This window comes from Xenopus laevis, chromosome 1S, assembly GCF_017654675.1.
Source record: "Xenopus laevis strain J_2021 chromosome 1S, Xenopus_laevis_v10.1, whole genome shotgun sequence".
NCBI lineage: Eukaryota > Metazoa > Chordata > Amphibia > Anura > Pipidae > Xenopus > Xenopus laevis.
Genome location: NC_054372.1, coordinates 193,213,895 through 193,226,456, shown reverse-complemented (window position 1 = coordinate 193,226,456; position 12,562 = coordinate 193,213,895). Strand labels below are relative to the sequence as shown.

Sequence of the window (12,562 nt, the reverse complement as noted above, 5' to 3'; positions counted from 1 at the left end):
TATTTATCAAAGGGTGAACTTTCACTTTCACCCATTGATAAATACGCCTTTCAAAATCCCATAGAAATGAATTGAGAGTGGCGGAATTTCACTCTAGTGGCGGAACTTTTGATAAATTTACCCCTGTGACTGTTTGACACTCTGGACACTGCATTCCTGCTCATTGTGTTCTGTTTCTGTCCCAATATCCAGTAAAGGGGAATCAACGGCTCTTTCTACCACCATCGTTATTTCTCTAATACCGTAGCACAAGCACTTGCTTCTTACCGGTTTGGAGGCAGGGATTATTTTATAGTTGGCAGTGGCAGCCAGTGAAGAAGTATCCAAAAGTGACGGGTTAATCTGGGCCAAATTTATTCGTCGAATAAATCGTGAAACAGCGGAAAAATTTGCGGAATGCATTGAAGTCAATGGGCGTCAAAATTATTTTGATGCGCAACAATTTTTGATGCAATCAACAATTTTTATACGCGTGACTATTTTGTCCAAATGCATTAAAAAGTCAATGGGTGTCTGAATTATTTTGATGCGCAAAATTTTTTATGCGCTTGACAATTTCATTTTGTCGCAGCAGATCTTTTGTAACGCAGTTTCGTGAAAACATTTGTGGGCGGCAAATCGCTAAAATTTGCCACAACTCCATGCCTGCCGAATTTATTCACCCATCACTAGTACCCAAAACATGAACCTACTTTTCAAAATCAAACTGTTTTATTCTAGTTCTAACTTCTTGAAGACAACCCTTCATATATTGTTTATATACTAAATATTTCACTTTGGAGGTACTGTGTTCAATTTCTTATCCAATTCTTATACCATAATTATTTGCCTTCTTCTTTTGACTCTTTCTAGCTTTTCTAAAAAAACAAATTCTCTGTATGGCTACAAATATATTGTTAGTACTACTCTTTATTACTCATCTTTCTATTCAGGCCTCTGATATTCATATTCCAGTCTCTCATTTAATTCAATCCATAGTTGCTAAGGTAATTAGGACCCTAGCAACCGGACCACTGAAACTGCAGAGCTGCTGAATAAAAAGCTAAATAACTCAAAAACCACAAATAATAAAAAATTAAAACCAACTGCAAATTGTCTCAGAATATCCCTCTCTACATCTTACTAAAAGTTCATTTTAAGGTGAACAACCCCTTTATATTGATAGGAAGTTTCCATTAAAGTAAATGACAGGCTGCAGGGCTTCCAGTCAGACTAGGGCACTTCTTCACTGGCAGGAGAATACAGAAAGCTCACGCTTTGCTAGCCAATGGCAACATCCATCCCCAGTTCTTCTGCAGGGTGCCCAAGTAAAGTGCCGGCTCTCTTCACAGGTTGGCCCAGCACCTCAGGATGACGAAGGCTGCCATCAGCTTCCAGAAGCAATTCCGAATGATCCGTGTGTATCGTGGCTTCCAGAAGACTCGCACGGCAGCTATAACTATCCAGTCCTACACTCGGGGAATGTTTGTCAGGAGAGATTATCGGCAGGTACTGCAGTCATTAATCAGATGGACAAGCTTCTCCACTTATATCTCTTTCATTCTTCAGATCTCACATACACACTGCTCAGACTTTAGATATCCAATGTACTACGACTTAATTAGAAAATATGTGTGTCTATCGGATGGAAGGAAAGGCAGCCGTATCCGCTACTTCTGTACCTTTTCACTGAGAAAAAATGGGTCTAGAATTCCCATTAACTCTATTATACTCAATTCATCCTCCCTGTCAGAAGCAACAGTGAGCAGATACTGTATATAGAAAGACAACATCAATCCAAAAAACTTTTGGAGGTCTTCAGAGTTGTTCACTTAAAGGGATACTGTCATGGGAAAACATTTTTTTCTCAAAACACATCAGTTAATAGTGCTGCTCCAGCAGAATTCTGCACTGAAATCCATTTCTCAAAAGAGCAAACATTTTTTTATATTCAAATTTGAAATCTGTCATGGGGCTAGACATATTGTCAATTTCCCAGCTGCCACAAGTCATGTGACTTGTGCTCTGATAAACTTCAGTCACTCTTTACTGCTGTACTGCAAGTTGGAGTGATATCACCCCCTTCCTTTTCCCCCCAGCAGCCAAACAAAAGAACAATGGGAAGGTAACCAGATAACAGCTCCCTAACACAAGATAACAGCTGCCTGGTAGATCTAAGAACAGCACTCAATAGTAAAAACCCATGTCCCACTGAGACACATTCAGTTACATTGAGAAGGAAAAACAGCAGCCTGCCAGAAAGCATTTCTCTCCTAAAGTGCAGGCACAAGTCACATGACTTGGGGCAGCTGGGAATTTGACAAAATGTCTAGCCCCATGTCAGATTTCAAAATTGAATATAAAAAAATCTGTTTGTTCTTTTGAGAAATGGATTTCAGTGTAGAATTCTGCTGGAGCAGCACTATTAACTGATTCATTTTGAAAAAATTTTTTTTTCCCATGACAGTATCCCTTAAAGTCCAACACACACACAATAGTCCCCTGTGTTTGTTTATTGTCTGTACAGAGATACCAGAAAATTGTGCCAGCATAGCTATTGGCAAAGTGTTTTTTTTTCCTTTCTAAGTTAAGCAGCGAATGTTAATATCAGGGGCGATCCTGGCCCCTCCGCCACCTGAGGCAGCAGCAGTTGCTGCCGCCCCCTCCCCCGTGCGCTTACCTTTTTGCGCCTGAAGGGGTCCAGGGGGGTCCACAAGGATGGCAGAGAGGGCCAGTATTCTAGCGCAGAGAGCCTAACTGCGCTCTCTGCGCTAGAAGAGACGAATTACTGGTTTGAAAGCCGGAAATTCAGCTCTTAAAGTACCAGGAGCGGCATTTTTGGTGCCCCTGGTACCTAGTGGGGCGATGCCGCCTGAGGCGACAGCCTCAACTCGCCTCATTGGTGAAGCGCCCCTGGTTAATATATAGGAGCAATTTTTATTGTGGTTTGTGTTTTTGCATAGGCTAATCTACAATATATATATATATATATATATATATATTAAAAATATATTGTATTAAACTATGAAGATACTACGTTATCCGGAAACCCGTTATCCAGAAAGCTCAGAATTATGGAAAGTCCTTCTCCCATAGACTCCGTTTTATGCAAAATATCCAATTTTTAAAAATTATTTCCTTTTTCTCTGTAATAATAAAACAGTCTCTTGTACTTGATCCCAACTAAGATATAATTAATCCTTATTGGAGGCAAAACCAGCCTATTGGGTTTATTTAATGTTTGCACAATTTTCTAGTAGACTTAAGATATGAAGATCCAAATCATGCAAAGATCTGTTATCCGAAAGACCCCAGGTCCCGAGCATTCTGGATATCAGGTCCCATACCTGTATACACACACAACAAAAAAATCATTTAAAACGACATTAATTTTAAACTCCTACAAAAATAGAATACCCTATTCCAAATAAATACAAAAAGAAAGTGGAACCAACAAACTTAACATAAGGGGTTAAATAAGGAATATACAGACAGTCCATTTTAGTAAATGAAACGCAGCGTCATTTATTTTTATCATCCAATTTGCAATGTATTGCACACTTTTTAAACCAAAATGGTATTTTCAAACACATTCAGCATTTTAGATAGTATAAGATTTGCTTATGACATAAAATCAGCCCTAGGGGAATATTTATCAAAAAGTAAAGTTAGAGATCGCCACAGTCCTCTAGAGTGAAATTCTGCCACTCTCCATTCATTTCTATGGGATTTTGAAAGGCATATTTATCAAAGGATACACTTTCACCCATTGATAAATACTCTTTTAAAAATTCCATAGAAATGAATGGAGAGTGGCAGAATTTCACTTTAGAGGACTGTGGCGATCTCTAACTTTACTTTTTGATAAATATTCCCCCTTGAGTGTATTGAACACAGGTCAACAATGTTGGGCCCCAGCACTCTTGGGCCCCCACTGGCCCAGGTCTGCTTCTCCCGGCTGAACCTGTGCTGTGGCACATGTGCGAGGCGTGTTCACCATGTGCTCACTTTAGGAGAGAAATGCTTTCTGGCAGGCTGCTCTTTTTCCTTGTCAATGTAACTGAATGTGTCTCAGTGGGACATGGGTTTTTACTATTGAGTGTTGTTCTTAGATCTACCAGGCAGCTGTTATCTTGTGTTAGGGAGCTGTTATCTGGTTACCTTCCCATTGTTCTGTTGTTAGGCTGCTGAGGGGGGAAAGGGAGGGGGTGATATCACTCTAAATTGCAGTACAGCAGTAAAGAGTGATTGAAGTTTATCAGAGCACAAGTCACATGACTGGGGGCAGCTGGGAAATTGACAAAATGTCTAGCCCCATGTCAGATTTCAAAATTGAATATAAAATAATCTGTTTGCTTTGAGAAATGGATTTCAGTGCAGAATTCTGCTGGAGCTGCACTATTAACTGATTCAATTTGAAAACATTTTTTTTCCCATGACAGTATCCCTTTAATTAGTGGCTGAACTGAACTATTTCTCTATGCTCAGAGGCAGCCAAATCCGTAATGTTGTTTTGCATAATTAGTTTTTTTTATTATTATTCCTTGTTTTCTATTGCAGATTTTGGAGCAGCACAAAGCCACCATCATTCAGAAGCACTTGCGCGGGTGGATGGTTCGCAAACAGTTTACCAAATTCCGCTGCGCCGCCGTTGTTATTCAGTGTTACTACCGCCGCATGAAAGCCAGACGGGAGCTGAAACAGTTAAAGATTGAAGCCCGAACAGCGGAGCACTTTAAGAATCTCAGCGTGGGCATGGAGAACAAGGTGGTTCAGCTGCAGAGAAAGCTTGATGAGCAGGTAAGCAGGCCGTCGCCTTATTCTGTTGTAACCAATGAATTCCATTCACTTGTTTTGTGTAACCAATGAAAATACAGTTCTGCAACTTACTTTAAAGTAGTGATGTGCGGGTTGACCCTCGGGTTCGGCCAGGTTTGGGCCGACCTCGCACTCTTCTTCGCCAAACTTATTTTAAAAGTTTACTTATCCTTTAAAGCAAAAATCAGAATAAAGGAAGAAAGTTATAAGTTATAAACTGGTCTCTTACCAGGGAAACCCCCAGTCCAAGGGTTGTCAATCATTTTTTGCAGTATGCGGAAAATTCAAAAATAGGAAGAGACCAACTACTAGTAAAGCAGTAGCCCAAGTTTTTGTAAATGTAAGACTTTATTAGGACATACATAAGCCTAACGCGTTTCGTGCCTAAAGTGGGTACTTATTTATAGGCTCATATGAGTAAGTGCCCACTTAAGGCACGAAACGCATTAGGCTTATGTATCAGAGCTCCCTCTTTCTTCAGATCACATACAACACACAGAGGAACTAATTGTTCCTATGACAGATATTAAGACTCTGATAAGTCACCTAGAAAATGATCAGGTTATAACTCCCGTGTATTTATAGTTACACAATTATTCCATTTTCGGACGTTTGCCTGTTCAATACTTATAACGCTCAAACGCTGCAGTCTATAGGGCCAGTCCTAAGGGCCAAAGTTCTTGGAATACAGCCCCCAGTTCAAAAGGGCACAAATATCAGTTACAAAAAAATATATTCCAAAATGTTCTTTCAATGTTAAAAATCAATATTTATTAAGTACCAAATTTAAAAAGATAGGCATACAGACCCATTGATGCTCCGCCTTGCGCATTTCACTGGTACTTAGTAATAGGCACTGACTAAGTACCAGTAGGTATGAAATGTGTAAGGCGGAGCATCAATGGGTCAGTATGCCTATCTTTTTAAATTTGGTACTTAATAAATATTGATTTTTAACATTGAAAGAACATTTTGGAATATATTTTTTTGTAACTGATGTTTGCCTGTTGGTTATTTATTTATGAAGCTTTGAGAATGTTTTGATCATTCCATTATAAAAGTTATTTCCTACCTGTTTACCCTGAACTATATCTTTATATCATATAATATCATTTAACTACTATTTTTGCTGGGAGGTGATTTTCCCTAAGTAAGGCTATAACTGGTTCATGTGCAGCCGTATATCACTGAAAGTTAATTGGATCATAGATGAGAAAAAGACAAATATGTTTTATATAAGATTGGTGAGATTTTATCTGAGCTTCAATCAAGTTATGGTTAAAAAAACTCACTTGTTGTAATGACCCTTTTGTGTCATGCGCAGAACAAGGGGCAGAAAGACCTGAAGGAGCAACTGGCAGCCGTGACTTCTACTCATGCAGTTGAGGTTGAGAAACTTCAGAAGGAAATCGAGAAGCAAAGACAGGCTCAGCAGGACGAGAACCAACTCAGCAGCTTGCAGGAGGAACTGGAGGCTCTGAGGGAAGAACTTGCCAAAGCATACAATGAGAAGAAGATTGTAGAAGACACTCTCATGAGTGAGAAAGAGCAGCTGCTGCAGGTTTGTACGGAGAGAGCGATATAAAATAGTGGTACAACAGTCTATACAAATTAATTACTTAATTGTTGAATTAGTGAAGGCCTGTGTGTCTGGTATAGTATATTTAAAGTGGCCAGCTCTGGAACCTTTAAATCCAAACACATATAAATCCACATGCTGCATGTCTGTTAAATGCATTATTGTGTGGCTGCATATAACACAACTTGTTAGGCATAGAATATGTGCATTTACTTGGCTGATAGGTAAGTGCATAAGGGGAATACTGACACATCCACTGTGCTGCTTTGCAGTTATCCAAAAAAATATGAAATTAGGATAGATTTGACATGGGGTTTGAGGCGAATGGACTTTGCTGGGATATTGTGAGGCCCAGTCTCACAACAATTAAATGGAGACAGTACCAATGGTAAAGAGGTTTTAAAGGCTTATGGTGAGAATGATAAAGGGCTGTCCCAGAATGGGATCCATTGTGCCTGAGCCCACCAGGAGATCCTTTGCTTCCCTGCAGACCAGTGGTCAGTGGTGCTCACTGGAATAACCCTGGGCCGGTGCAGTTTTCTGCTGATAGGAGCACCGGCCCGGGGTTTCAGGTAAGTAAATACAATAACTTGGGAGTGCCTAACATTTGGCACCCCCAAGTGCACGAAGACTTTCCTTCTCCTTTACATTAAATTATTTAGCAGTGGCTGCTGCTCACCGTCCAGCTCTCTGTTTCTCTCCATAGCGCGTTTCAGAGCTGGAAGAGGAGAACACTCACTTGAAAGAGGAAAAAGAAGAACTCAATAATAAAATCATTCTGCGATCTGAAGGTGAGCAAAAAAAACCTACCTTTCCCAAAACAATCAATAGCAACCAGGGCCTGAACTAGGGGTAGGCAGAAGAGGCACGTAGTGCCTGGGGCGAAAGTTGGAGGGGCGCCAGGCACAGAACCTCTTCTGCCGGATTTCCCCTAGTTCAGACCTCTGTGCACCCATCTGCGGCAGCAATCTCAGCAATGTGGCCGCTCGCGCTCCTCTACGCATGCGCATGAATGCATCGTCAGTGGGTGCGCTGGTCCACGCATGCTCACGTGATTGCTCGTACACTGATGTGCATGCGAGTGTTTGTGTGCACGCGATTATTCACACGCGCATGTGGATGAGGAATGACATATTGTAGCTTAGGGCATCCAGCCGACTTGGCCCGGCACTGATGACAACTCAAGCTTTGCTATTTGATTAAACCGTGCTACTAAAACTGATTCTACCTAATATTACCAAATGCCTGTGGCACACTGAGTGGTCTGACATCACTGCCCTTTGGAGATAAAAAGGGTAAAACACCCCTTTCCACAGCTCTTGGAACTGTAACTGAATGACTGTATTTCTGAGCTGATGTCGGACTGTCTAATAGTATAATCAGTATAATCAGTAGTGACAGGCAGTGAGGGGCATCTTGACGCTTAAGTGACATATAGTTGTGCGTGAAATTTTCCCAAACCTTGAACATTTGCTATATTTTTATATGAACGTGACCTAAAGCATCGTCTGATTTTCAAACAAGTCCTAAATGTAAATGAACAGAACCTAGTTAAACATATGTAAACAAGATATAGTTGGTCATGTATTTAGTGAAGAATATGATCCAATAACATATCTGTGTGTGACAAGAGTAAGTGAATCACACTTTATTTGGTGTGACCTCCTTGTACAGCAACAACCGCAACGAGCTTCAGCTCTTGGATGCTGGTGGGTTTCCTCACATGAACCGTTCACTTTTCACAGCATTTCAATTGGATTAAGGTTATAACTTTGACTTGCTCATCCCTGAACATTCACTTTATTCTTTTTTAACCATTCTTTGGTAGATTGTTGTCTTGTTGCATGACCCACTGGCTCTTGAGATTCAGCTCATGGACAGATGGGCTGACATTTTCCTTTAGAATTCTCTGATATAGCTCAGAATTCATTGTTCCATTAATGATGACTAACTGTCCCGGCCCAGATGCAGCAAAACAGGCCCAAACCAGAACAATCCCACCAACATGTTTCACAGATGTGATACGGTTCTTATGCAGGAATGCAGTGTTTTTCTCCAATGGAATGCTCCTCATTTAAGCCAAAATGTTCTATTTTGGCTTCACCTGTCGACAAAACCAGTATCCTTAAGGTTTGTCCACGTGATCTTTAGCAAACGGTAGACAGTCAGTAATATTTTGGGGAGTGTCTTTCTCCTTGCTACTGTGCCGTACTCACTATTGTTGTGTTATCCTGATATTGGACTCACGAACATGAACATTCGCCAATGTGGGACAGGCCTAAGTTGTTTAGACGTTACCCTGAGTCCCTTTGTAACCTCCTGAGCTATTAGTAAAAAACAAAAAGGGGAGACCGCTCAAGCTCACCACTCATTCCTCCCTTTGCCAGGTGCTCAGTCTCCATTGTCCCCACTGTATAACAAGACTCGATGTAGATGGCACTTCTGGACAAAATTTAAAATAGCAGGTTGCTGGACAAAACCTAACGTGTTTCGGGTTCAAATCCCTTAGTCATAGGTTCTAGGTAACCTATGACTAAGGGATTTGATCCCGAAACGCGTTAGCTTTGTCCAGCAACCTGCTATATTAAATTTTGTCCAGAAGTGCCGTCCACGCTGAGTCTTGCTCTTGAGCTATTGATGTCTTGCAGTTGGAAGTATCTTTGATGGTCAACCACTTCTGGGTAGGGTAACAATAGTCTTCAATTTCCTTCATTTTACACAATCTGTCTGACTGTTTTAGACATAGTCTTGTAACCTTTTCGAGCTTTATAAGCATCTCTGTAGAAATAAGTGAAATCAACTGGACTTGTGTTTTTCTTGAAGGCGTTTCCCCAGTCATCCAACTTTCTTTCACAATTCAATCTCATTCTGAATTGATAAATAGGGATGGGCGAATTTAACCCGTGTCGTCAAAAATTCGCCACCGGCGAAATGTCGCCAACACCCATTAAAAAATGTTGTCACGTGGCGAAATTGTTTTCACGCGCATCTTTTTTTTTTTGACGCACAACGCCATACAAGTCTATGGGCCTCATTTTTGAGGTGAAAAAATTCGCCCATCCCTATTGAGAAAGCCAATCAGATGACTGGTGAAACGTCTTCAAGAAAAACACAGCAAGTCCAGTTGATTTGACTTATTTCTACAGATATACCACGACCTGGATGAATGAGAATCTTCACAAACATATTTATGAGCATCAACAACTCTTTTTCTAAAGTCCTCAGACACTTCCTTACTTGAGCCATGATAAACATCCACAAATGTGTGATCAGGCTTTGCTGGATTGTCATCCCATTGACTGAAAACACCAGACTCTCATGTCACCTTTAAATGATGTGATAATCCTAAGGATTCACATACTTTTGCCACATGCAGATATGTGATTGGATATTTTTTTCTTTCAATAAATACATGACCAAATATATTGTATTCTTACTTAATTAAAAAGGATGCACAAGATACCCCCCTTATTGAAGGCTGAGTACTCAAATCCTGACAGTCAATGTTATAGAGATCTTGCTGGATATGTTTTTATCCACTGGGGCCATTATGATGGATTAGTGTTTTTAGCTCTACCCTTCCTCTTCAGATGTGGGAATTTGCAAGCAAAATATTTTTGCAACGTTACAATTGATCCCTGATTATATTCTAATACTCATTAAGGACACTGAGAAAATGGACCAACAACCAATCATTATTTAGTTTTCAATGAGAATGTCCCTTTAACAGTAACGACATACAATATATCTGCAAGACAACATTCCATTTAGTAGTTCAAAAATTATGTTGTTTGTTAGTTCTCCTTTAAGCACAGTAGTTCTTATGCTACTGTATATGCTTAACGGCAGAGACACACGCTCCGATTCGGGGAGATTTAGTTGCCCAGCGATAAATCGCCTCCTCTTCAGGCAACTAATCTCCCCAAACTGCCTCCCGCCGGCTAGAATCTAAATCACTGGCGGGATGGCACTTGGATCGCTTCGTTTTCTGAAGTCGCCCGAAGTTTTCACGTGAGGCGACTTCAGAAAACAAAGCACAATGATTGCCACCCCCCAGCAATTTACATTCTAGCCGGCGGAAGGTAGTTCGGGAAGATTAGTCGCCCGAAGAAGAGGAGATTTGTGCTGGGCGACTAATCTCCCCGAATCTGAGCGTGCGTCTCTGCCCTTATTCTTGTTTAGATGAATTTACCCAAAGTACAGTGAAGGAGAACCTGCAGATCAAGAAGGATCTCGAGGAAGAAAGGTCCCGGCACCAGAATCTGGTAAAGGAATATACAAGGTTGGAGCAGAGATATGACAACCTGAAGGATGAGGTGAACATTATTAAGGTAAATTACTGAATGGTATAATTTCTGGCAACTGTATAATGTTTATTATTGTATAACAGAGGTATATTTATAAAGCAGCTGCATGAGTTGGAGCACTTTTTGTGGGTAATTTACAAACTCACCCTAGGCTGTGGGTGCTCCATGTAGAAGCACATAGTGATGCAATGGAGAGCACACACTGAGAGACGTATCTTTATAAATTGCTTCAATGTGCGCTCTCCTTTGTGTCAAAATACAGGTTGCATGAATAGACGCAACCGACTTGCACCTAAATATTGGCCACAAGCGTTATTTTAATTGCAAGCCAGATGGACGTTTTGAGACTTCACTTCCAACTCTGCCCCTAGCGATCACAATGATTCTGTGATTTTAGGCAAAAATTCGACATTTACTTTAAATAAAATGGCAATGGCATCAAGTTGCACACTGCACAAGGTTGTAAATGACCACCCCTATAGTATCTTATTGGCCTGCCTGCCTGACATAGGTCAGTGGGTGTGTGTGCAAATTCCTCTATAATTTAGTTCACAACTATTTATATTGTGCTTCTGCTGGTACCGTATATACTCGAGTATAAGCCGAGTTTTTCAGCCCCCAAAATATGCTGAAAAACTCTACCTCGGCTTATACTCGGGTCAAGTGCAAAAACGGTCGCCGGCGTCTAAGAATAGTCGCCGGCGTCCAAGAATAGTCTCCAAGAATATTCACCGGCATCCAAGAATGGTCGCCAGCATCCAAAAACGAGACGCCGGCACCTCCAATGGGAGCAGAAACCCTCAATTTTTTGATTGAAACTTACCAGAAGCTGCTGGATTTCTCACCCTAGGCTTATACTCGAGTCAATAAGCTTTCCCAGTTTTTGGAGGTAAAATTAGGTACCTCGGCTTATACTCGGGAAGGCTTATACTCGAGTATATACAGGTATATAAAATATAAACAATTTATTTTTCCCAACATATTCATACACCTTAGTAATGATCTTTTAGATTTAGCAGTTTCCATTGAAATTAAAAAAAATATATATATATTATATGTATTTCACAATAAAATGTATCTTGTGTAATATTTCTTCACTCTTTTGTACATCAGCAACAGATACCAGGTCACAGGAGGAATCCGTCCAATCAGAGCAGCTTAGAATCTGACTCCAATTACCCCTCAATATCTACCTCTGAGATCGGGGACACAGAGGATACCATCAATGAGGTGGAGGTAATGCTGGGATACATAATGGATATTCTGACTCTTATACATTGAGAAAAATCTATGTCAGCACAGAGACTTGTTGAATGTTGCAGTACAACAACATTAGAGGCAGGGGTAATCCTGGCTCCTTTGGTGACTTGCTGCTGCTCCCCCCCCCCCGGCACTCACCTATTTGGTGCCAGAGGGGGTTCAAGAGGGGTCCGGGGGGCAGGACGCTAGCGCAGAGAAGTGCAATTGCACTCCCTGAGTTGAAAAGCTGAATTTCTGGGTTGAAAAACTGAAATTTGGCTCTTAAAGTTACCAGGAGCGGCATTTTTGCCTTAAAGGACCAGTAACGTCAATTTTTTTTAAAAAAAAACTTTGTTTGCATAGATGAAAAAAAACCACCAAGACATATGTAACTTTAAAATCGCAAAGTCTTTATTAACAAATAACTTACCGAAACTCTGCTTGCGCTCCGATCCAGAGCGATGATCCATCGTGCAGCGCTCGATTTCTCCTCCCTGCCTTCTTTAGGAGATAGCCAGGGAGGAGAAATCAAGCGCCGCACGATGGATCATCGCCCTGTTGGAGACAATGCAGATTAAAACAGTGTTCCAGGGTGAGACCACTTCATTGTAGCACCACCCTTGAATGCCAGATTGGCATT

General features: G+C 40.9%; 1 protein-coding gene across 2 annotated transcripts in view; it reads left to right on the top strand.

The window, feature by feature from the left end:
- Window positions 1-12,562, top strand: part of myo5b.S (myosin VB S homeolog) — a 126,321-nt gene that overhangs the window by 91,117 nt on the left and 22,642 nt on the right. For both annotated transcript variants that reach the window (XM_041580639.1, XM_041580640.1), the window contains exons 20-25: window positions 1,332-1,488; window positions 4,540-4,779; window positions 6,122-6,358; window positions 7,083-7,167; window positions 10,559-10,707; window positions 11,797-11,919. In XM_041580639.1, the coding sequence (XP_041436573.1) occupies window positions 1,332-1,488; window positions 4,540-4,779; window positions 6,122-6,358; window positions 7,083-7,167; window positions 10,559-10,707; window positions 11,797-11,919 (991 nt within the window). The remainder of the gene's footprint in view (window positions 1-1,331; window positions 1,489-4,539; window positions 4,780-6,121; window positions 6,359-7,082; window positions 7,168-10,558; window positions 10,708-11,796; window positions 11,920-12,562) is intronic.